The following is a 24,460-nucleotide window of genomic DNA, read 5'->3' as shown; positions in this document are numbered from 1 at the left end:
ACTACTCCTCCCCTCCTCCCATCCACATACCTCTCCTATCATCCCCTCCATTCCACTGCTGCAATACACTACTCCTCCCCTCCTCCCATCCACATACCTCTCCTATCATCCCCTCCATTCCACTGCTGCAATACACTACTCCTCCCCTCCTCCCATCCACATACCTCTCCTATCATCCCCCTCCATTCCACTGCTGCAATACACTACTCCTCCCCTCCTCCCATCCACATACCTCTCCTATCATCCCCCTCCATTCCACTGCTGCAATACACTACTCCTCCCCTCCTCCCATCCACATACCTCTCCTATCATCCCCCTCCATTCCACTGCTGCAATACACTACTCCTCCCCTCCTCCCATCCACATACCTCTCCTATCATCCCCCTCCATTCCACTGCTGCAATACACTACTCCTCCCCTCCTCCCATCCACATACCTCTCCTATCATCCCCCTCCATTCCACTGCTGCAATACACTACTCCTCCCCTCCTCCCATCCACATACCTCTCCTATCATCCCCTCCATTCCACTGCTGCAATACACTACTCCTCCCCTCCTCCCATCCACATACCTCTCCTATCATCCCCCTCCATTCCACTGCTGCAATACACTACTCCTCCCCCCATCCTCCCATCCACATACCTCTCCTATCATCCCCCTCCATTCCACTGCTGCAATACACTACTCCTCCCCTCCTCCCATCCACATACCTCTCCTATCATCCCCCTCCATTCCACTGCTGCAATACACTACTCCTCCCCTCCTCCCATCCACATACCTCTCCTATCATCCCCCTCCATTCCACTGCTGCAATACACTACTCCTCCCCTCCTCCCATCCACATACCTCTCCTATCATCCCCCTCCATTCCACTGCTGCAATACACTACTCCTCCCCTCCTCCCATTCACCTCCCTCCCCAACCTCTCTTTGCGCTCCCTGTCCCAAAGTGATATAGCCTAGATAGCCTTCCGAAGACCATGTCATTTCGCAGGCTCATCCGTTTTTCCCCTCGGCGCTCTGGTCACCTATTCAATAGAAAATGATGTTGAAAAAAAAAAGCCGGTTCGTATGCCTACTGTGGATATTATTTGAAAGTGCCTAGAATGAGAATCTTCGCTTATTTTTGCTGAACTGTGCCAAGCTTTCCGCGCAGCGGCAGGTTTCTCTCAAACGCACCGAATTGCCTGGAAGGCATCAGTCGACACAAAAACTTGGAGTAGGCGCAATGGATAATTTAATCTAAAGAGGAACACATGGGGAAAGACACAAAGGAATAAGAGGGACCATACGTAAGGACAGATATTGCTCATAAACGCAGCATATCTTTTTCAAATGTGAAGTGGCCAGATGTGGAGAAAATCACGAATTTAATCCGATTTTTAATTAGGCATTTTTATTTATGAATTCGGTGGGTTTGTATAGTCATATCCAATAATATATCGGAATGTTGCTTAGTATGGTATCTATACGACCACTGCTATAATAACAAATGGTACAAAGTTAGATCGGTCAATAAGCCTGCTGTAAAGTTATTTCTAGTCGTTCTGGATAAGAGCGTCTGCTAAATGACTTAAATGTAAATGTTTAAATGTACATGCCTTCTTGGCCACAATCACTCTTAATGGTTATCTATGGAATGACCTGTTATCCTGGCCTGTAGGGACCAGTTTTACCAACAACAAAACAATAATAATAAAAACATGCACCGGTTTATTGGTATGAACCAGAACAAAAATGTAGCAGACTGCAAGTCCTCTGGATAAGCGCATCTGCGAAATGACTCAAATATAAATGTAAAACATCAATTATCATAAAGTGTTGTGGAAGGATTTGTTGATGGACCTGCATCTTTATTTTTTGCAAATATAACACTTTTTTTTACATTTAATAGTGCATTACATCACCCAAACTCATTACACAATTATCTGTTGTTTTGTACTTTCTGAGCCTAAACTCAACATGTCTTCATATCAGCTGCTAGTCCATTTACCACATGTTGCTTTTTTCTGTGTGCACCCAGTCACATTGCCAACCAATGCATCCAGATTATAAATAGTTGAACAAAAGCTTTAAATGAACAACCAGGTTTACTGAAACCCGAGGCGCAGGGCATTATTTCTTCATCATTGGTAACTAAATACGGGGTTGTGGAGACTCTGTACAGGCGGCACAGGCACAAGTCTGATTTAGTACGGAGGCCGGTGAGGTAAGGAGGAGGCTGTATATTCCTGACACTAACGGGGCACTGACAAGGACACAGCCTAGAGCTGACCTCCTCCTCACCTGGCCACCCCCCCCTCCTCCCCCCCACAGAGGGATGCCCCCCAGGCCGAGCAGCAGCTGAAGAGGAGGACAAACAGGTTACTCTGACTGCGCCTCACCAGAAGAGGTCCTGCCTCAGATCTCCTCTCTCAGACTGGTTGGGACGCTCCAGTTGTGTTTTGTCACTTTTCTCTTGAGTTTTCTTTTACTCATCCTCACCGGAGTGAGAGTGAAGACCTTTTGAAGACCCAGAGGTTTTTACTGTGGGAGCACATTTATTTGGAGTAGCTGCTAATCGACGGAGACCTACATACAGTCTTGCTTTGTCTTTCCCTGTCTGTGGGGTGTGTGTGTGTGTGAGAGGGCTTGTGGGTTGGCACCGGTGAGAGCGTCTCCCTTCCCAAAGCCAGGATGTCTGCAGTTCAGCTGCTGCTGGTCCCGCTGGCGCTGTGGCTTCTGCAAGGTGAGTGGGCAGTGGGTGGTTGTCTTCGGCCACAGTCCAGTCTTCACTCTGTGTTTGTTCTTATAGGGGCCAAGAAGCATAGAGGCCCAGTACTGTGGGGTGATCAGAGTGGCCGTGCTGTGTGCATGGTCAGCTTTTGAGAGGAGAAGGGTGTGTGAATCTTTGTTGGTTTAGCCTTAGTTACAGGGACTCTGGCTGTTATAGTAACACTGATTGTTAAATAATAGAGATACAGTATATTGAATGTCCTGTGCACTGTTTAACCAAGTGTTCCTTCCCATTGACTGCAATAAACAAGACCCGTGTGTACTTCTCTGTATATGTGTGTGTATATGTGTATATGTGTGTGTGTGTGTGTGTGTGTTTCCCTAATTTTGCCGGAATGCTCACTAAAAGCTTAAACCAGCTGTTCTTGTTTTCAGAGCGAATAACGAGATGAGACGAGGCCATGCGTTGGAGTTAAAATGGAGGGCTCATTAGCGGCAGCATGGAACAGTCTAGAACAGTGTAGATTAGTACCTGTACTCACTGTCGCTTAATCTGCCACACAACCCCGCTGTGTCTACCCCCCTAGCATCGTGGAGAACAGAATGGACTGTGCTGTGAGGTGTGCTTCACTATGGTATGCATACAACAAATATATTACAGGATGCACAAATGCGTTCTGAATCCATATTACATGTACAGTGCTGTGAAAAAATCATTTGAAATAATTATTTCACTTATAATTCACTGTATCACAATTCCAATGGGTCAGAAGTTTACATACACTAAGTTGACTGTGCCTTTAAACAGCTTGGAAAATTCCAGAAAAAATGAAGTAATATCTTTAGAAGCATCTGATAGGGTAATTTACATCACTTGGGTCAATTGGAGGTGTACCTGTGGATGTATTTCAAGGCCGACCTCCAAATTCAGTGCTTCTTTGCTTGACATCATGGGGAAATTCAAAAGAATTCAGCCAAGACCTCAAAAAGAAAATTGTAGACCTCCACAAGTCTGGTTCATCATTGGGAGAAATTTCCAAACGCCTGAAGGTACCATGTTCATCTGTACAAGCAATAGTGCGCAAGTATAAACACCATGGGGCCACGCAGCCGTTATACCGCTCAGGAAGGAGACGCATTCTGTCTCCAAGAGATGAACGTACTTTGGTGCAAAAAGTGCAAATCAATTCCAGAACAACAGCAAAGGACCTTGTGAAGATGCTGGAGGAAACAGGTACAAAAGTATCTATATCCACAGTAAAACGAGTCCTATATTGACATAACCTGAAAGGCCGCTCAGCAAGGAAGAAACCACTGCTCCAAAACCGCCGTAAAAAAGCCAGACTACGGTTTGCAACTGCACATGGGCACAAAGATCGTACCTTTTGGAGAAATGTCCTCTGGTCTGATGAAACAAAAATAGAACTGTTTGGCCATAATGACCATCGTTATGTTTGGAGGAAAAAGGGGGAGGCTTGCAAGCCAAAGAACACCATCCCAAACATGAAGCACGGGGGTGGCAGCATCATGTTGTGGGGGTGCTTTGCTACAGGAGGGACTGGTGCACTTCAGTTTTTACTAGGATTAAATGTCAGGAATTGTGAAAAACTGAGGTGTATGTAAATTCCCGACTTCAACTGTGTATAAAATTGAGCACACAGCCATGCAATCCCCATAAACAACCATTGACAGTAGAATAGCCTTACTGAAGAGCTCAGTGACTTTCAAAGTGGCACCGTCATAGGATGCCACCTTTCCAACAAGTCAGTTTGTCAAATGTATGCCCTGCTAGAGCTGCCCCGGTCAATTGTAAATGCTGTTATTGTGAAGTGGAAATGTCTAGGAGCAACAACGTCTCAGCCACGAAGTGGTAAGCCACAAAAGCTCACAGAACGAGTGCTGAAGTGTGCAGCGCGTTTAAATCGTCTATCCTCGGTTGCAACTACAGAGTTCCAAACTGCCTCTGGAAGCAACGTCAGCACAAGAACTGTTCATCAGGATCTTCATGAATTGGGTTTCCATGGCCGAGCAGCTGCACACAAGCCTAAGATCACCATGCGCAATGTGAAGTGTCGGCTGGAGTGGTGTAAAGTTCGTCGCCACTGGACTCAGTGGAAACGCGTTCTCTGGAGTGAATCAAGCTTCACCATCTGGCAATCCGAGTTTGGGGAGTGCCCTTTCCTGTTTCAGCATGACAATTCCCCCGTGTACGAAGCGAGATCCATACAGAAATGGTTTGTCAAGATCGGTGTGGAAGAACTTGACCGACCTGCACAGAGCCCTAACCTCAACTCCATCGCACACATTTGGGATGAATTGGAATGTAGTCTGCGAGCCAGGTATAATTGCCCAACATCAGTGCTCAACCTCACTAATGCTCTGAATAGAAGCAAGTCCCTGCAGCAATGTTCCAACATCTAGTGGAAAGCCTTCCCAGAAGAGTGGAGTTATAGCAACTAAGGGCGGACCAACTCCATATTAATGCTGATGGTTTTGGAATGAGATGTTCGACGAGCAGGTTTCCACATACTTTTGGTCATGTAGTGTATCTGTTTGGGCTTCTTGTAGTCAATTTGCTGTCTTCAAATTATTTGTAATAAAGGTCCCATTCCCCGACCATTTGCTGAAGAACAAAATTGTCACCATGCGGAATCTAGATCATGATCCCAACTCTGTGTGAAAAACCTGCATGTTTCTAGTTGAATGGATGTACACACATTGCCTGGCTACCCAAACTCCTTGCTCCGGCCAAATGCTACACCACGACCACGGACGTTAGTTTCTTCTCCGCAATTAGTCTGGATCTGAGTACCTCCCAGACGATTTCTAGAGCACTAATGAATTCTTACCATTCTGATGTGGGTAAAGCAGCATTTGGAGAATTCGTCATTGGCTTTGTTACTCGGATTGGTTAGAGATGATCCAATCGCGGATGACTTTGTTTTGTACACCACCCCTCATTTTGACGTCACCACAAACGTGTGTCGTGAACAGAACAGCGGAAGAATTCAGAGGCGTCAGGTAATTACGCACACGTGGCCCTGACCATTACAGAGTGGTGGTGAAAGCACAAATCAGACAGAAGGTTTTCTGATGCATGGTCTGATCTATGAGAGTACAGTATATACTGTATGTGTGTATTTATGTACAAGTACGTGCTGTGTGGTTTTGCTTCCGTGTCACATGCTTTGTTTATGCTGAGGCTCTGAATACAAAAAAAGGAAGCATTTCCTTAAATGGGAGATTTAGGGGGGAGCTTATCTCCCCCAGCCAACCTCTGTCCCCCTCTCACCCCGCCCCTGTAAACGAAACAACCGCTGCCACCACTTGTTGTCCCAAATGTAGGACACACAGTACGCCCCACCATGTCCCCATCTAAACCTGCCCCCGTTAGCAGTACCCTCAGGACACACAGTTTACCCTCGCTGGCAGCACTACAGCCAAATCTCTTAAAATGATGTCAGTGCAGCAACAGAATGGGGGGGTGGAGAGTTGCTGCACAAAGAGAGCTGCAGAGTGATGGAGGATAATGAGACCAGGTTGAAAAAAATATTTTTTGAGAAAAAGGGAGGGGGGGAGAGAAGGAAGAGAGAGAGAGAAGGAGGAGGAGGAAGAGAGAGGTTGGGGTGGGGGTATGAGTGTTATGCAACAGCACTTGTGTAACTGGTGTAACAGGTATATAAAGCATCCTGTCTGTCTGCCGGACCGGCCAAGTGAGGGCAGCCCAAAGAGAGACAGGGTCTGGCGTGCTGTGCACATCTGTACCCATTCAGGGAGAGAAGATGAGAGAGGACAGACAGGGAGACAGACAATGGGTGATGATAAGGACAGACAGACAGAATCCTCAAATAAGTCTGGTCTTCAAATATATGAGAGTGAGACAGGTAGATGAGAGTTGGACAGGCAGATGAGAGTTGGACAGGTAGATGAGAGTTGGACAAGCAGATGATTGAGACAAGTACATGGGAGTGAGACAAGAAGACCAAAATGGGCCGACCTCGTTTTTCCCCAATATGACTAAACTGTATACTACCTTGCCTCGTTTGTCCTTGCTGTTGACAAGTGTAAAACATAAAGACATATCAACTCTAAAGACGGGCAGCCTTGAGGAATCCTCGCTGTTAGAGAGACCAGCACAGGCCCATAGACCCATATCCTGTCAAATGGACGAGCAGGAATTGCTAGAGGATGAGGTTAATGTTAGTGGAATACTGGAAGTGGCCAGCCTCTCCAAACATCTCAAGCACTTTGGATGAGATCAATTCAATAGTTCATAGCTTCAATTAAGATCAACGTTATTTCTTCACTTGCCCATTTCAAATAGCCCTCCCAAAGGCTATCCTGATTTATGGACTGAAATTGTGTGTGCTAACATCTGGGATAGGGAGACTGAAAATGGAAATGCAGCAGCCATTTCACTAATAAGATCATTCATATACTTGCAGTTGTGATCTGGTTCAAGCTTCTCCCAGGTGTTCAGAATAGCCAAATTATTCAAATCTGTAAATTTGATGGAAGGTGTAATCTATCCGTTTAATCTAATCCGCTAATCTGGACCATGACTAAATGTTCTAATTGAACACACACACACACACATACACACACACACTTGATAGATAAACTGACTCTTGGTCATAGAGCCTCTATTCTTGGCACTCTGTTCCTAGTCAGTCTAGACAGGCAGGCACCACTGATGCGGGGTCCTCCGTAAGAGGGGACATGGCGGCTTCTCTCCCTCCCTCTTTCCCACTCTCTCTCTGGGTCTGCCCATGAGTCAAAGCAGTTCAGCCTCAGGTTTAAGCAGTTCACACACACAAAAATCTCCACACACACACACACACACACACACACACACACACACACACACACACACACACACACACACACACACACACACACACACACACACACACACACACACACAGTATTGGGCCTGGAGACAGGGAGAGGGGAGGATAGTGCTCCAAAGTAATTTCCTGATGGGTGTCTCACGACAACACACACACATCTGAGTGTGTGTGTGTGTGTGTGTCAGAGACCGAGACAGAGTGAGATAGGCAGCACGAGAGAGATATGGAGTTGAGCAAGGGCAGACAAGGATAAATGATCACTAGTGGGTTTGGTATCTATTAAGCAGGGAGGTAGTGATTTACGGGAGAGCATTTAGTTCATCAATATACTTTAGTCTGTTTCGAAGATGGATAAATGACCCTACTAGATAGATATTAGACAACAAACACTGCAGGCTGTGTCCCAATCGACAATATGCTGCCTTTTGAGCATTTAAAGGCAGGACAGTGTTTCTATAGATGTGTCTTTTAGGGCATGTGACATGCTCTCTTTGCCTGAACTGATAGAAGTCCCCAGATGATACTTCAATGTACAGTACTATGGACAACTCCTTCCCTGGAGATTCTAATTCAAATATAGAAAAAGCCTAGGGGAGTGTCAATAGGCCATTTTCAGCACAGATCCAAGACTTCTCAGGCATCCTCAAATGCAGTCACTTCACTAGCTGCCAGCGACGCTGGTCTAGATGTGTCAATTCCTCTGAGAAAATGAATGCAACAAACAGTACATTACACGTATTTGTTCCTATGGAAAGTTCCTTTCTTGGTTTAGTGTCCAGGGACATGTCATGGATGTGTGCCATTTCCCCAGGCCGAGGGTGTGTATGCATCTCCACTGTGAATGGGTGGTAACCTTGTCATGGAAACTGACGTGATCTGCTTCCCTTCTGTCTCTCTCCCTCTTTCCTTCGCTCTATAGATCCCTCTTTCATTCTCTCTATTTCTCTCTCCCTCCTTCACTCTACTGTAGATCACTCTCTTTTGTATGTTCTCTCTGCTTTTTCCTTCTATCTCCTCTCTGGCTCAGAGAATGACCTCCATCCATCCTCTTGCAATCCCGTCCGTTCCTAACAGTTGACTTTACAAAACATCAGTCTGTAGGGACTGACAGATAGACAGCCTTTTCAGGGACTGAACTATAACTCACCATTTTGTATTGTTGCATTCAGACTGAAGGCATTCAGTAAATTGATATCAACGGCTAATCCCCGCACTGGCTCCTCCTAATCTAATCTGCAGTTTCTGGAATATTAGTTGCATAAGGCAAATCTCTGCCCAACCGTCAACAGATTACGCAACGGATTTGGATATTGTGCTCTGTGTCTGTCACATTACCGGGAATTAGTTTGCAGAAGGTTGATGATACAGTTGAAGTCAGAAGTTTACATACACTTAGGTTGAAGTCATTAAAACTCGTTTTTCAACCACAAATGTCTTGTTAACAAACTATATTTTGGGCAAGTCAGTTAGGACATCTACTTTGTGCATGACACAAATCATTTTTCCAACAATTGTTACAGACAGATTATTTCACTTATAACTCACAATTCCAGTGGGTCAGAAGTTTACATACACTAAGTTGACTGTGCCTTTAAACAGCATGGAAAATTCCAGAAAACGATGTCATGGCTTTAGAAGCTTCTGATAGGCTAATAGACATAATTTGAGTCAATTGGAGGTGTACCTGTGGATGTATTTCAAGGCCTACCTTCAAACTCACTGCCTCTTTGCTTGACATGTTGGGAAAAACAAATTAAATCAGCCATGACCTCAGAAACAAATGGTAGACCTCGACAAGTCTGGTTCATCCTTGGGAGCAATTTCCAAATGCCTGAAGGTACCACGTTCATCTGTACAAACAATAGTACGCAAGTACAAAAGTATCTATATCCACAGTAAAATGAGTCCTATATTGACATAACCCGAAAGGCCACTTAGCAAGGAATAAGCCACTGCTCCAAAACCGCCATAAAAAAATCCAGACTACCGTTTGCAACTGCACATGGGGACAAAGATCGTACTTTTTGGAGAAAAGTCCTCTGGTCTGATGAAGCAAAAATAGAACTGTTTGGCCATAATGACCATCGTTATGTTTGGAGGAAAAAGGGGGAGGCTTGCAAGCTGAAGAACACCATCCCAACCGTGAAGCACGGGGGTGGCAGCATCATGTTGTGGGGGTGCTTTGCTGCAGGAGGGACTGGTGCACTTCACCAAATAGATGACATCATGAGGTAGGAAAATTATGTGGATATATTGAAGCAACATCTCAAGATATCAGTCAGGAAGTGAAAGCTTGGTCGCTAATGAGTCTTCCAAATGGACAATGACCCCAAGAAGACTTCAAAAGTTGTGACAAAATGGCTTAAGGACAACAGAGTCAAGGTATTGGAGTGGCCATCTCAAAGCCCTGACCTCAAGCCTATAGAACATTTGTGGGCAGAACTGAAAAAGCATGTGCGAACAAGGAGGCCTACAAACCTGACTCAGTTACACCAGCTCTGTCAGGAGGAATGGGGCACAATTCACCCAAATTATTGTGGGAAGATTGTGGAAGGCTACCCAAAATGTTTGACCCAAGTTAAACCATTTAAAGGCAAATGCTACCAAATACTAATTGAGTGTATGTAAACTTCTGACCCACTGGGAATGTGATGAAAGAAATAAAAGCTGAAATAAATCATTCTCTCCACTATTATTCTGACATTTCACATTCTTAAAATAAAGTGGTGATCCTAACTGACCTAAAACAGGGAATTTTTACTAGGATTAAATGTCAGGAATTGTGAAAAACTGAGTTTAAATGTACTTGGCTAAGGTGTATGTAAACCTCCGACTTCAACTGTAGGTCACTGAGTCTGCACTTTGTTTGGATGTGTCTACCCACTCTGCATGTTCTGTTCCTTCTCCTGCCCTCTCCTCTCGCTGTCTCTGCTATGAACAGCCGGCAGCAGCATCCACTCCTCCCACTGTGCCTCTCTCCTCTCCTCTCGTCACTCCTCTTCAAACAACGGCCTGCCACTGTTTGTGTACTCTATAATTACACTGTGCCAGTTTTCACCACTCTCCCTCTCCCTCCTCTGCTGTCTTGCAGCAATGGTGTGTCAGCATTATGTCCAGTCTTGTGACCTCCCCCAACCCCCTTCCAACTCTCTATTTTGCCAGATGATATGGTGGTCGTGTAAAGAGTTATGGGTCCTCATGTCTGTGTTTCTTCCAGGTCCTTTCCTTTCTGAGCAGTCAAATCTTGCCATCCCAGTCCCCTTTGTACATGTCTGTCTGCATGGGCTGTCTCTCGACCCCCCCCCCCTCTCCCCGTGTAGAAGTAGCTGATGTGATGAAACTGTTGTGATTTTAACTTTCTCTCCTCCTCCCCCTCTCTGCAGTGAATCAGCAGGAATTACACCTGTGCCCTCCTCTGCCTCTCCTGGAAATGGCTATTAACTCTCTCTCTCTCTCTCTCTTCCTCCCACCTTCTTTTCCTCCCTCTTTCCTTCCTTCCCTCCCGCCCTCTGTTTCTTCCTCTTTCTCTGCAGTATTCTACAGAATTGTCTCTCTCTCTGTGTCTTCATCTGTATCAGCATTCAGTCTTGCAATATTTCTTTCAGAGAGTTCTCACGTTGGTGCATATCAGGTACTGTAGTATATTATGAATGGTGACTATGAAATTCAACCAAACTATGCACTGGTTTTTTTTCAAGTCACTTTTCATCTGCCAGCCTGTGCAATGTGTATCCTGTCCCCTCATCACATTACGGTTGAACAAATCACATCGCCAGAGGTCAAAGCTGAAAATAGCCCGAGATCATTGGTTGAGAGCGATGCAGGTGCAGATGCCTTTGTGGAAACCGCAGGGTGCAGTGTGAGAAAGAAACACTTGCAGTTACAGGTGTGTTGCTCTCGGCCGATGTACAGTATGTGACATTATGGCATATATAGACTTATGCATCTATATATGCAAGTAGCTTACTTATATATACCTCGCAGACAGGCTGCAAGGAGACTAGCATCGCTCACTGCAATCTGTTTATTTCCCCTCAATTTCTACATCCAGGTCACCCTTAGCCATTGTAGCTTGTTTGGATAATTCGTCAATAGACTATATGAATCTGAAAAAATAAAAACACAATTGACCAAAACAACAACAAAACGTATTTAGAAATTATGAGTGGAAATAAATAAAAAATGCAAGAATTTATGCTCTGATATTGAAAAAAAGACAAGCATGCTATGAGCGATAGGAGCAAAGCACGCAGAACAAAAACTCTTAATTATATCATTACCACATCATTATCATATTATCTGCCAATTCAATTGACAAGCATTAGGAGACAGGTTGCCTGCAACGTATTGAGATAATATCACTAGGGCGTTGGTCTTGTGTCAGCCTGTTCTCAAGCCATGGATCAATGAACAAGGATCATCACCCATGATGACTCTCAGGCTTAATTCAGATTTACCCGTATACTGCACTCCATTTTAAGTGAACGTGGTTATAGTGACCAACCGTTTATAGTGATCAAATTATCGTGCTGCACGGATGTGACCACTGTAAAAGAGGAGTGCACTCCCACTGGGCATGGACGTCAATTCAACGTCTATGCCACGTTGGGTCAACGTCATTTCAATGAAATGACATGGAAACAACGTTGATTCACCCAGTGTGCCCGGTGGGCTGTAAAGCCAAATATCCATGGCTAGCACCAGATATCCATGGCTAACTGTATGTTTGTTGTACTTTCTCTCTCCTCACAGCGTCTCTATGCCATGGAGCCTGTGTGGAGGTGGACTCTGACACTGACGCAGTGGTCAGAGAAGGCTTTAAGCTGGGCTGTATCTCCTGTAAGATGAGGGGCGAGGTGCCTGCCGAGGCCACTGTTGAATGGTCCTTCATGCCCAAAGGGGAGAGCGAGTTCACAAAAGTGAGTAGACACGGATCCATAGGGACAGTAGTGGGATATATCCCAATTATCTCTCCTCCTCGCAAAATGTGCACCTGTTCACTTCCCGTCATTGATTTAAAAGGAAATGACTGGTAGAATAAGTATGGTACTCCCACTAGCTCGACTGCAGTGCTTTTACATTTGTGGGAAGTAGTGAATGAGTGCACACCTCAGGGGAAAATACTTATTGTTGAGACACACCTTCGATTCTCCACATTTCTCCTAAACTAAAAAACACTATTGGTTGACCTAGCTAACTATGGCAAGGCTACTCATGATGTGTTTGTTGCTTGTTTGTTGTTTTTTGCTTTTGACACAGCTTTGAGATGATGAAAATCGCTATAAAGAACATAATAAATCAATTATTAAACTGTGCACTCGCGCACTCACCCACATGGATTTAACGGATTGGGTTGGTGTTAACATTGGCTAGAGGGGGTTTGTTAAATCCCTGACAGGGAGGGTGCAAGAGCACAATAAGTGATCCCTCCCAGCAGAGTTTTAAAAGTATCCCCATTCATTCTGTGGGGATTGACCCCGCGGAGAGTCAACGAGGTAGCTAAGCAGGTTGACTTGTCTGATGTATCAGCAACAAAAGGCAGGCCTTTTAGTTTCAATTTGGAAACAAGCTTTCATACGCAATTCATGAATGTTAGAGCCCCACTGAACACAATGACTACCAAGTCACCACACCAATGGGTGCTCTACAATGGAGACACATCAAGATAGATCATTTTAACTCATTCACTAAAAAGACAAAACACATCAATCAAAAAACAAGCATGGTTACATTTCATACGCAATTTCTATGTCAGCAAAACAAGTACTCTCTTCTCCAGTGAAATGGGAGCTATCATTTATCATGAGAAAGAGCATCACAGCCATGCATTTTTCACGACAGGCTATTTTCCTCAGTGTCAGATGTAAACATACACAACTTTCCTACAAGGAAGGAGTCTGTTCCAACATCAATACAGGGTAGCCATTAGCTATTAAATCCCTCCAGCACATAACAGCATACATGAGGAGAGAGATCCCATTAGCTCTGTTTGTTTCTAAACAGCTAATGCATCAGGAAGTGATGCAGGCAGGCCGTGACTAAGACGGCCTCAACAAGGGCTCCTGCTGGGAGTGGCCGCAGCCAGTTGCCTGGTTTGACACTACAATATTTGGAAACTGTGAAACAAAAGTTTGAATGTTAAGTGGTGAATCAGTTTTAGACCAGTGTGGATAACTAAAACAATCTCTTATTGATAGCAATGCATGATTTACATGGGTTATTGTGTGTACATATCCATACAAGTTAGGATTCAGCCCTCAGTATGTTGAGCAAAAGCATATACTCAAAAACAATAAAAGCCCTAAACTATTATGCATCAATAGCCGCTAGTAGGGGCCTCGTATTCCATCCAGTAACTTCAAACAAAAGAAAGCTCAGATTGATCTCATGAAACCGAACCCCAAAGAGAGGTCAGGGCTGGAGGTCAAGAGCAGAGTGACAGGAGTTAGACCTCTGACCATGCTATTCAGCCTGTTGTTTCATAGGGGTCAAGGGGCAGAGTCAGAAGACCTTTAGGCCTGTAGACCAGTCACTTCACCTGTCACTGTAGGTGGTCTTGTGTGGCTCATTTGGTAAGAGTGTGGCATTAGTAACCTCAGGGTTGTTGTTCGATTCCTTCTGGGGTCACATATTCTAAAATGTATGCATTGTCTAATACAAATCACTTTGGATTACAATGTATACACTAAATTACATATTATTATATTGTTTTACTGTAAAAATAAGAATCCCTGTTATAGACATGCATGCTGGACCAGGAAAAACACGGCACATGATACTTATACTCGTTGATGTAAATTACTTAAGTAAAAATACTTGGATGTTTTTTTTTACTCCATAAGTTTTCCCTGACACCTAAAAGTACTCGTTACATTTTTTGAATGCTTAACAGGACAGGAAAATGGTCTAATTCACACACTCATCAGGATAACATCTCTGCCTCTGATCTGGCAGACTCACTAAACACATGCTTCGTTTGTAAATTATGTATGAGGGTTGGAGTGTGCCCCTGGCTAGCTGTACACTAAGAAAATAAGAAAATGGTGGAGTCTGGTTTGTTTAATATAAGGAATTTGAAAATATTTATACATTTTCTTTTAATACTTAAATATATTTTAGAATTACATTTACTTTTGATACATAAGTATATTTAAAAGCAAATACTTTCAGACCTTTACTCAAGTAGGACTTTACTGGTTGACTTTCACATTTACTTGAGTTATTTTCTCTTAAGGTATCTTTATTTTCACTCAAGTGTGACAAGTGGGTGCTTTTTTCAACACTGCTTATACTGTACTAACCAAATTGCTTTAGAAATGACTTAATATTTTTTTGAAATCACTCCATAATAAAATCATAACAGAACCAAAGTACCTGATTGAGCACTTAGTCCAGAGATATGAGCCCTTGTTAGTCCAGAGATATGAGCCCTTGTTGATGCAGAACATTGGTGCTTTGATTAAAGTGCTGCACAGATTTCATCCAGTAATGTAAAAATCCTAATATGATCTGCCCAGCATGAGTGTGCTGGCTCACCAAACCCTGTCTCATATAACCTAGAATCGAAACTAAATAATCTTGTCCAAGCCAGAATAGCAGGATCCTCGATGTACACCCCTGGACAGGATGCTAGTCTATTGCAAGGCCTTTCCCCAAATACATCTCCTTAATGCAGTCTTTGGTATGACATGGTTCAAACGGCCTACCTTCCAATCTCAGGGCATACGCTCTAACCACAAGGCCAATCCAAACTGATATGCTCCATTTAACGTGGAAACAGCATATAGGTTTGGATTGCAAGCTCACTTCCCCCCCCCCATTGTGTTCTCCGATAGATCTACAGCTACGAGGATCTAATGAGCGAAATTCCAGACGAGCGCTTCTACGAGCGTCTGGACTGGAACGGCAGCAAGAAGACCAGGGACCTGCAGGACGGCTCCATCTACATCCTGAACGTGACGTGGAACGACACGGGCACCTACCGCTGCATCTTTAACCGCACCCTCACCTTCACCTCCTACGGGTTCCACACTGACGTCACCAAGATCGTCCACCTCAACGTGGTGCCAAGACGTAAGGCTTTGGCTTTAGGGTTCACAGGGTTAGGTCTAGGTCTAGACACAAACGAACACACACACACAAACAGTATAGTAGACACACACCCTCATCTGGGGAGAGGGGAGAGGGAGAGAGGAGGGGCGGGTGGAAGAGAGGGAAATACTGTAGTACATTCAGATCACCCTTGTGAAAGTAGTGCCATGACATAGGCATACATACACCCTGCATGGAGAGGTTGAAGAGTTGGAGGGGAGAGAGGGTAGCGGGGTAGAGGGAGGGAAGGAAGGAAAGGGAGAGAGGGCAGGAGTTGACCAACACTCAATGTCCATGCCTGAATTGACAAAAGTGGCAATGTTGTCCAAGCGGATGATGAACAAGGTGCATGAGTTATATGATTTTGATTTAGGGTTAGATGACCCATGGTAGGTTGGACCATGTTCCAAAATGGAAGCATTGATATCAAAATCAAGGACATATGACAGAGGGGCGAACAGGAAACAGTCATACATCTCATTCTCTACACAGCTGTTGATGGATGGTAAGTAGTAGTAGCCCTGTCACAGAAGCAGCCACAGCTGTCATTAAGTCTCATATCTTACAATCCAAAGGCTCAGCCACGCCAATGATTATCCAACAGATCACTGTCAATGACAGCTGACCATTAAGTAGATACTGTATCAAAATGGTCTGGTCTGATGTTGTTATGGTCTAATGGTCTAATGCTGTTATGATCTAATGTTGTTACGATCTAATGTTGTTATGATCTAATTGTCTAATGTTGTTATGGTCTAATGGTCTAATGTTGTTATGATCTAATGGTCTAATGTTGTTATGGTCTAATGTTGTTATGGTCTAATGTTGTTATGGTCTAATGTTGTTATGGTCTAATGTTGCTAATGGTCTAATGTTGTTATGATCTAATGTTGTTATGATCTAATGTTGTTATGATCTAATGGTCTAGTGCTGTTATGGTCTAATGGTCTAATGTTGTTATGTTTTTGATGGTCTAATGGTCTAATGTTGTTATCGTAGAATGTATGCACACATGACTGTAAGTCCTTTGGATAATGTAAATGGCAAAATTAGAATCAAAAAAGACATACAGTAGAGATATAGATACAGTGCCTTAAGAATGTATTCACACCCCTTGTGTTTTTTGGCCCTGGCCTACACACAATACCCCATAATGTCAAAATAGAATCATGTTTAAAATTTAAAAAAATTCAAAGCTGAAATGTTTTGGGTTAATAAGTATTCAACCCCTTTTTTATGGCAGGTTATGGCCTAAATAAGTTCAATAAACATTTGCTTACCAAGTCATGTAATACATTTCATGGACTCACTCTGTGTGCAATAAATAGTATTTAACATTTTTATTTAACCAGGTAGGCCAGTGGAGAACAAGGTCTCATTTACAACTGCGACCCGGCCAAGATAAAGCAAAGCAGCGCAACAAAAAACAACACAGAGTTACACATAGGATAAACAAAAGTACAGTCGATAACACAAATAGAAAAATCGATAAAAGTGTGTGCAAATGGAGTAAGGAGGTAAGGCAATAAATAGCCCATAGTAGCAAAGTAATTACAATTTAGCAAATTAACAGTGAAGTAATAGATGTGCAGATGATGTGCAAGTAGAAATACTGGTGTGTAAATGAGCAAAAAAGTAAATAAAACAATATGGGGATGAGGTGGTTGGGTGGGCTATTTACAGATGGGCTGTGTACAGGTGCAGCGATCGGTAAGCTGCTCTGACAGCTGATGCTTAAAGTTAGTGAGGGAGATATACGTCTCCAACTTCCACGATTTTTTCCAGTCATTGGCAGCAGAGAACTGGAAGGAAAGGCAGCCAAAGTGGGTGTTGGCTTTGGGGATGACCAGTGAGATATACCTTCTGGAGCGAGTGCTACAGGTGGGTGTTGTTATGGTGACTAGTGAGCTAAGATAAGGTGGGGCTTCACCTAGCAAAGACCTGGAGCCAGTGGGTCTGATGACGAATATGTAGCGAGGGCCAGCCAACGGAAGCATACAGGTCGCAGTGGTGGGTGGTATATGGGCTTTGGTGACAAAACGGATGGCATGGTGATTTTGTAAATGACATCGCCGAAGTCGAGGATCGGTAGGATAGTCAGTTTTACGAGGGTATGTTTGGCAGCGTAAGTGAAGGAGGCTTTGTCGTGAAATAGGAAGCCGGTTCTAGATTTAATTTTGGATTAGAGATGTTTAATATGAGTCTGGAAGGAGAGTTTACAGCCTAGCCAGACACCTAGGTATTTGTAGCTGTCCACATATTCTAAGTCAGAACCGTTCAGAGTAGTGAAGCTAGTCGGGTGGGTGGGTGCAGGCAGCGATCTGTTGAAGAGCATGCATTTAGTTTTACTAGCATTTAAGAACAGAGTCCACGGAAGGAGAGTTCACCATGAGGCCAATAGTGACTTTAAAACAGTTAGAGTTTAATGGCTGTGATAGGAAAAAACTGAGGATGGATCAACAACATTGTTACTCCATAATATTAACCTAAATGTCAGAGTGATAAGAAGGAAGCCTGTACAGTATAACAAATATTCCAAAACATGCATCCTGTTTGCGATAAGGCACGAAAGTAAAACTGCCAAAAAATGTGGCAAAGGAATTAACCTTTTTATGTCCTGAATAGAATTATGTTTGGGGCAAATCCAACACAACACATCAGAGTACCACTCTTCATATTTAAGCATAGTGGTGGCTGCATCATGTTATGGGTATGATTATCCCCGGAAAGGACTAACAAGTTTTTTTTTCAGATAAATAGAAATGTAATAGAGCTAAAAAAACAGGCAAAATCCAAGAGGAAAACCTGGTTCAGTCTGCTTTCCAAAATGATTCCCTTTTCAGCAGGACAATAACCTAAAACAAGGCCAAATATACACTGGAGTTGCTTACCAAGACGTCATTGAATATTCCTGTGGGGCTTGGTCACATTTTTTACTTAAATCGTTTTGAAAATCTATAGCAAGACTTGAAAATGGCTTTCTAGCAATGATCAACAACCAATTTGACAGAGCTTGAAGAATTTAAAAAATATTAATGGGAAATTATTGTACAATCCAGGTGTGCAAAGCTCTAAGAGACTACCCCAGAAAGACTCGCAGCTGTAACCGCTGCCTAAGGTGTATTGACTCAGGGGTATTAATACATATGGACATGTAAATTAGCCATTTCTGTATTTCATTTTCAATAAATTTGCAAACAGTTCTAAAAACAAGTTTTCACTTTGTCATTATGGTGTATTGTGTCAATGGGTGAGACATTTAAAAAGATAAATGTAATCCAGTTTGAATTCAGGCTGTAACACAACAAAATGAATAAGTCAAGGGGCGTGAATACTTTTCTGAAGGCACTGTACACACACAGAGACCTACAGTACTGCTTTATTGGACCTGCATTCGGATTAAGGATTTTTCTCAAGAGAGGAGCGGTCAAAGACGTCCAAGAGCTAAATTGCTTTCATAATCCTACGTAATATTTTAAAAGCTCCCACAACGGTCGATGCAGTGCCTCTAGAGTATTGGGTTTAGCAGCAAGCTTAGTCAACTCACCCACTACTTGAAGTCATTCCAACAGTTTTAGTTGACATTAATGTTGACCTTGAAAAACTGGTCCATTTCCAGTGAAACACTGAACCCTTGTGGATGTCTGGGGATAATTGGTTCATCATGGTTTTATGAGGCATCAGAAATTCAGAAACCTGTATATTTCCATTGAAATAGCTTCTAATTAATTAAGGTGGTCTCCTTCTTAACTCCTAATCTCTTTCTCTAGTGACCAGGGGGATAGCGTCCATCTTGTCCGAGGTGATGATGTATGTCACCATCGTTGGGCTGCAGGTATGGCTGGTGGTGGAGATGATTTACTGCTACAGGAAGATATCAGCGCAAGGCGAGGAAGCACTGAGAGAGAGCGCGTGAGTAAACACACACACTGGTCCAATTCATCACAGACACACACACAAGAGCACACACCTCCTCAATCTTCCTCTGAAAATATTTTCTTGCTATGTAATTTCCTAGTTAAAACTGTTACTTTCTAACTGCCTCTCTCTATTCTCTTTCTAACCGCCTCTCTCTATTCTCTTTCCAACCGCCTCTCTCTATTCTCTTTCCAACCGCCTCTCTCTATTCTCTTTCCAACCGCCTCTCTCTATTCTCTTTCCAACCGCCTCTCTCTATTCTCTTTCCAACCGCCTCTCTCTATTCTCTTTCCAACCGCCTCTCTCTATTCTCTTTCCAACCGCCTCTCTATTCTCTTTCCATTCTCTATTCTCTTTCCAACCGCCTCTCTCTATTCTCTTTCCAACCGCCTCTCTCTCTTTCCATTCTCTTTCCAACCGCCTCTCTCTATTCTCTTTCCAACCGCCTCTATTCTCTTTCCATTCTCTTTCCAACCGCCTCTCTCTATTCTCTTTCCAACCGCCTCTCTCTATTCTCTTTCCAACCGCCTCTCTCTATTCTCTTTCCAACCGCCTCTCTCTATTCTCTTTCCAACCGCCTCTCTCTATTCTCTTTCTTTCTCAACCGCCTCTCTCTATTCTCTTTCCAACCGCCTCTCTCTTTTCTCTTTTTCCAACCGCCTCTCTCTATTCTCTTTCCAACCGCCTCTCTCTATTCTCTTTCCAACCGCCTCTCTCTATTCTCTTTCCAACCGCCTCTCTCTATTCTCTTTCCAACCGCCTCTTCCAACCGCCTCTCTCTATTCTCTTTCCAACCGCCTCTCTCTATTCTCTTTCCAACCGCCTCTCTTTCTATTCTCTTTCCAACCGCCTCTCTCTATTCTCTTTCCAACCGCCTCTCTCTATTCTCTTTCCAACCGCCTCTCTCTATTCTCTTTCCAACCGCTCTCTCTTTCCAACCGCCTCTCTCTATTCTCTTTCCAACCGCCTCTCTCTATTCTCTTTCCAACCGCCTCTCTCTATTCTCTTTCCAACCGCCTCTCTCTATTCTCTTTCCAACCGCCTCTCTCTATTCTCTTTCCAACCGCCTCTCTCTATTCTCTTTCCAACCGCCTCTCTCTATTCTCTTTCCAACCGCCTCTCTCTCTTTCCATTCTCTTTCCAACCGCCTCTCTCTATTCTCTTTCCAACCGCCTCTCTCTATTCTCTTTCCAACCGCCTCCAACCGCCTCTCTCTATTCTCTTTCCAACCGCCTCTCTATTCTCTTTCCATTCTCTTTCTCAACCGCCTCTCTCTATTCTCTTTCCAACCGCCTCTCTCTATTCTCTTTCCAACCGCCTCTCTCTATTCTCTTTCCAACCGCCTCTCTCTATTCTCTTTCCAACCGCCTCTCTCTATTCTCTTTCCAACCGCCTCTCTCCATTCTCTTTCCAACCGCCTCTCTCCATTCTCTTTCCAACCGCCTATTCTCTCCATTCTCTTTCCAACCGCCTCTCTCTATTCTCTTTCCAACCGCCTCTCTCCATTCTCTTTCCAACCTCTTTCCAACCGCCTCTCTCCATTCTCTTTCCAACCGCCTCTCTCCATTCTCTTTCCAACCGCCTCTCTATTCTCTTTCCAACCGCCTCTCTCTATTCTCTTTCCAACCGCCTCTCTTTCTATTCTCTTTCCAACCGCCTCTCTCTATTCTCTTTCCAACCGCCTCTCTCTATTCTCTTTCCAACCGCCTCTCTCTCTTTCCAACCGCCTCTCTTTTCCAACCGCCTCTCTCTATTCTCTTTCCAACCGCCTCTCTCTATTCTCTTTCCAACCGCCTCTCTCTATTCTCTTTCCAACCGCCTCTCTCTTTCCATTCTCTTTCCAACCGCCTCTCTCTATTCTCTTTCCAACCGCCTCTCTCTATTCTCTTTCTCTTCTCTTTTCTCTTTCCAACCGCCTCTCTCTATTCTCTTTCTAACCGCCTCTCTCTATTCTCTTTCCAACCGCCTCTTCTCTATTCTCTTTCCAACCGCCTCTCTCTATTCTCTTTCCAACTCTTTCCAACCGCCTCTCTCTATTCTCTTTCCAACCGCCTCTCTCTATTCTCTTTCCAACCGCCTCTCTCTATTCTCTTTCCAACCGCCTCTCTCTATTCTCTTTCCAACCGCCTCTCTCTATTCTCTTTCCAACCGCCTCTCTCTATTCTCTTTCCAACCGCCTCTCTCTCTTTCCATTCTCTTTCCAACCGCCTCTCTCTATTCTCTTTCCAACCGCCTCTCTATTCTCTTTCTATTCTCTTTCCAACCGCCTCTCTCTATTCTCTTTCTCAACCGCCTCTCTATTCTCTTTCCATTCTCTTTCTCTTTCCAACCGCCTCTCTCTATTCTCTTTCCAACCGCCTCTCTCTATTCTCTTTCCTCTTTCCAACCGCCTCTCTCTATTCTCTTTCCAACCGCCTCTCTCTATTCTCTTTCCAACCGCCTCTCTCTATTCTCTTTCCAACCGCCTCTCTCTATTCTCTTTCTAACCGCCTCTCTCTATTCTCTTTCTAACCGCCTCTCTCTATTCTCTTTCCAACCGCCTCTCTCTATTCTCTTTCCAACTGCCTCTCTCTATTCTCTTTCCAACTGCCTCTCTCTATTCTCTTTCCAACTGCCTCTCTGCCCCCCTCTCTCCTATGCCTCACTCTCAGGGCGGATTACTTAGCTATAGCTTCGGAGAGTAAAGAAAATTGTGCAATGGTGGCAGTGACCGAATAGCACTGGTAGGTTTCCCCTCCTACTAATCCATAACTGGACTCTTGGCCATTCATTGTCTGTTCTTTCCTTTACTCTTGTTCTGTCACTGATGGGAAGGAACTCATATCAGCACCCAGAACCAAATCAGCAACATTTGAATGTTAAAGGAGAAGTTCAGGATTTTACAACTTGATATTAGATGGTTTCTCCCTGTAAAATATAACTTCTCCTTTAATAGTGGATTCATGGCATCTATGTTTTCTTACAAGTTTTGTTTTCATTTCAGGTTAAATAATGGCTCCAAACGACGAATAGCTCTCGATAGCCCTTCAACACTTCACCCCTTCTTCCAGACTTCCATTATGACACCATCTCATTACCCCATCCAGGAGGAGCAGCCAAGAGGCTTGTCCAGAGAACAGATGGATGACAAGTGAAACAGCCGATGGAGAAAAAAAAAGGACATTACCGTATTTAAATGCAAATATACAGCATGAGTGTACTATCGAGCAGTACTATAATATCAAAGAGAGTTGTGTATACTTAATTATGCAATCCAAATCTTCATTGTAATACTCCTACATTATATTAAGTTAGTTCATACATAGCATTGTACATTAAGTATAGATGCATGTGTAGTGATACATCATAACCATTGGCATTAATATGTTTCTAAAGGTCAATTTCAGGATTCTAAAGTGTGTTTGTGTCAAAGCAATTAGAGATCAGAACTCATTACATTTACATTTACATTTAAGTCATTTAGCAGACGCTCTTATCCAGAGCGACTTACAAATTGGTGCATTCACCTTATGACATCCAGTGGAACAGTCACTTTACAATAGTGCATCTAAATCTTAAAGGGGGGCGGGGTGAGAGGGATTACTTATCCTATCCTAGGTATTCCTTAAAGAGGTGGGGTTTCAGGTGTCTCCGGAAGGTGGTGATTGACTCCGCTGTCCTGGCGTCGTGAGGGAGTTTGTTCCACCATTGGGGGGCCAGGGCAGCGAACAGTTTTGACTGGGCTGAGCGGGAGCTGTACTTCCTCAGTGGTAGGGAGGCGAGCAGGCCAGAGGTGGATGAACGCAGTGCCCTTGTTTGGGTGTAGGGCCTGATCAGAGCCTGGAGGTACTGAGGTGCCGTTCCCCTCACAGCTCCGTAGGCAAGCACCATGGTCTTGTAGCGGATGCGAGCTTCAACTGGAAGCCAGTGGAGAGAACGGAGGAGCGGGGTGACGTGAGAGAACTTGGGAAGGTTGAACACCAGACGGGCTGCGGCGTTCTGGATGAGTTGAAGGGGTTTAATGGCACAGGCAGGGAGCCCAGCCAACAGCGAGTTGCAGTAATCCAGACGGGAGATGACAAGTGCCTGGATTAGGACCTGCGCCGCTTCCTGTGTGAGGCAGGGTCGTACTCTGCGGATGTTGTAGAGCATGAACCTACAGGAACGGGCCACCGCCTTGATGTTGGTTGAGAACGACAGGGTGTTGTCCAGGATCACGCCAAGGTTCTTAGCGCTCTGGGAGGAGGACACAATGGAGTTGTCAACCGTGATGGTGAGATCATGGAACGGGCAGTCCTTCCCCGGGAGGAAGAGCAGCTCCGTCTTGCCGAGGTTCAGCTTGAGGTGGTGATCCGTCATCCACACTGATATGTCTGCCAGACATGCAGAGATGCGATTCGCCACCTGGTCATCAGAAGGGGGAAAGGAGAAGATTAGTTGTGTGTCGTCTGCATAGCAATGATAGGAGAGACCATGTGAGGTTATGACAGAGCCAAGTGACTTGGTGTATAGCGAGAATAGGAGAGGGCCTAGAACAGAGCCCTGGGGACACCAGGGTGAGATCTCGTGGTGAGGAGACAGATTCTCGCCACGCCACCTGGTAGGAGCGACCTGTCAGGTAGGACGCAATCCAAGCGTGGGCCGTGCCGGAGATGCCCAACTCGGAGAGGGTGGAGAGGAGGATCTGATGGTTCACAGTATCGAAGGCAGCCGATAGATCTAGAAGGATGAGAGCAGAGGAGAGAGAGTTAGCTTTAGCAGTGCGGAGCGCCTCCGTGATACAGAGGAGAGCAGTCTCAGTTGAATGACTAGTCTTGAAACCTGACTGATTTGGATCAAGGTCATTCAGAGAGAGATAGCGGGAGAGCTGGCCAAGGACGGCACGTTCAAGAGTTTTGGAGAGAAAAG

The 24,460-nt window shown here is 44.4% G+C and overlaps 1 protein-coding gene across 2 annotated transcripts; it reads left to right on the top strand.

Moving 5' to 3' along the window:
- The first annotated feature begins 963 nt into the window (after window positions 1-963).
- On the top strand, window positions 964-23,112 carry LOC124020662 (sodium channel subunit beta-1-like). Of its 2 annotated transcripts, XM_046335902.1 has the most exons (6): window positions 964-2,727; window positions 12,317-12,483; window positions 15,400-15,634; window positions 19,426-19,567; window positions 22,225-22,296; window positions 22,557-22,693. In XM_046335902.1, the coding sequence occupies exons 1-5, from the start codon at window positions 2,676-2,678 to the stop codon at window positions 22,289-22,291; spliced, it is 663 nt and encodes a 220-aa protein (XP_046191858.1). In that variant the 5' UTR covers window positions 964-2,675; the 3' UTR covers window positions 22,292-22,296; window positions 22,557-22,693. The 2 variants fall into 2 exon arrangements, with proteins under 2 accessions (XP_046191858.1, XP_046191857.1); XM_046335901.1 differs by lacking the exon at window positions 22,225-22,296 and having other exon boundaries at window positions 22,557-23,112.
- The last annotated feature ends 1,348 nt before the right edge of the window (window positions 23,113-24,460 follow it).

This window comes from Oncorhynchus gorbuscha, unplaced genomic scaffold, assembly GCF_021184085.1.
Source record: "Oncorhynchus gorbuscha isolate QuinsamMale2020 ecotype Even-year unplaced genomic scaffold, OgorEven_v1.0 Un_scaffold_874, whole genome shotgun sequence".
NCBI lineage: Eukaryota > Metazoa > Chordata > Actinopteri > Salmoniformes > Salmonidae > Oncorhynchus > Oncorhynchus gorbuscha.
The sequence above is the reverse complement of the archived record's forward strand: the minus strand, read 5'-3'. Positions and strand labels throughout refer to the sequence as shown.

Coding starts and splice junctions, on each gene's coding strand:
- LOC124020662 (XM_046335901.1), top strand. CDS start 2,676: ATGTCTGCAGTTCAGCTGCTGCTGGTCCCGCTGGCGCTGTGGCTTCTG. Junction 15,635..19,425: donor CCACCTCAACGTGGTGCCAA/GACGTAAGGCTT, acceptor CTCTTTCTCTAG/TGACCAGGGGGATAGCGTCC. Junction 19,568..22,556: donor GAAGCACTGAGAGAGAGCGC/GTGAGTAAACAC, acceptor TTTTCATTTCAG/GTTAAATAATGGCTCCAAAC.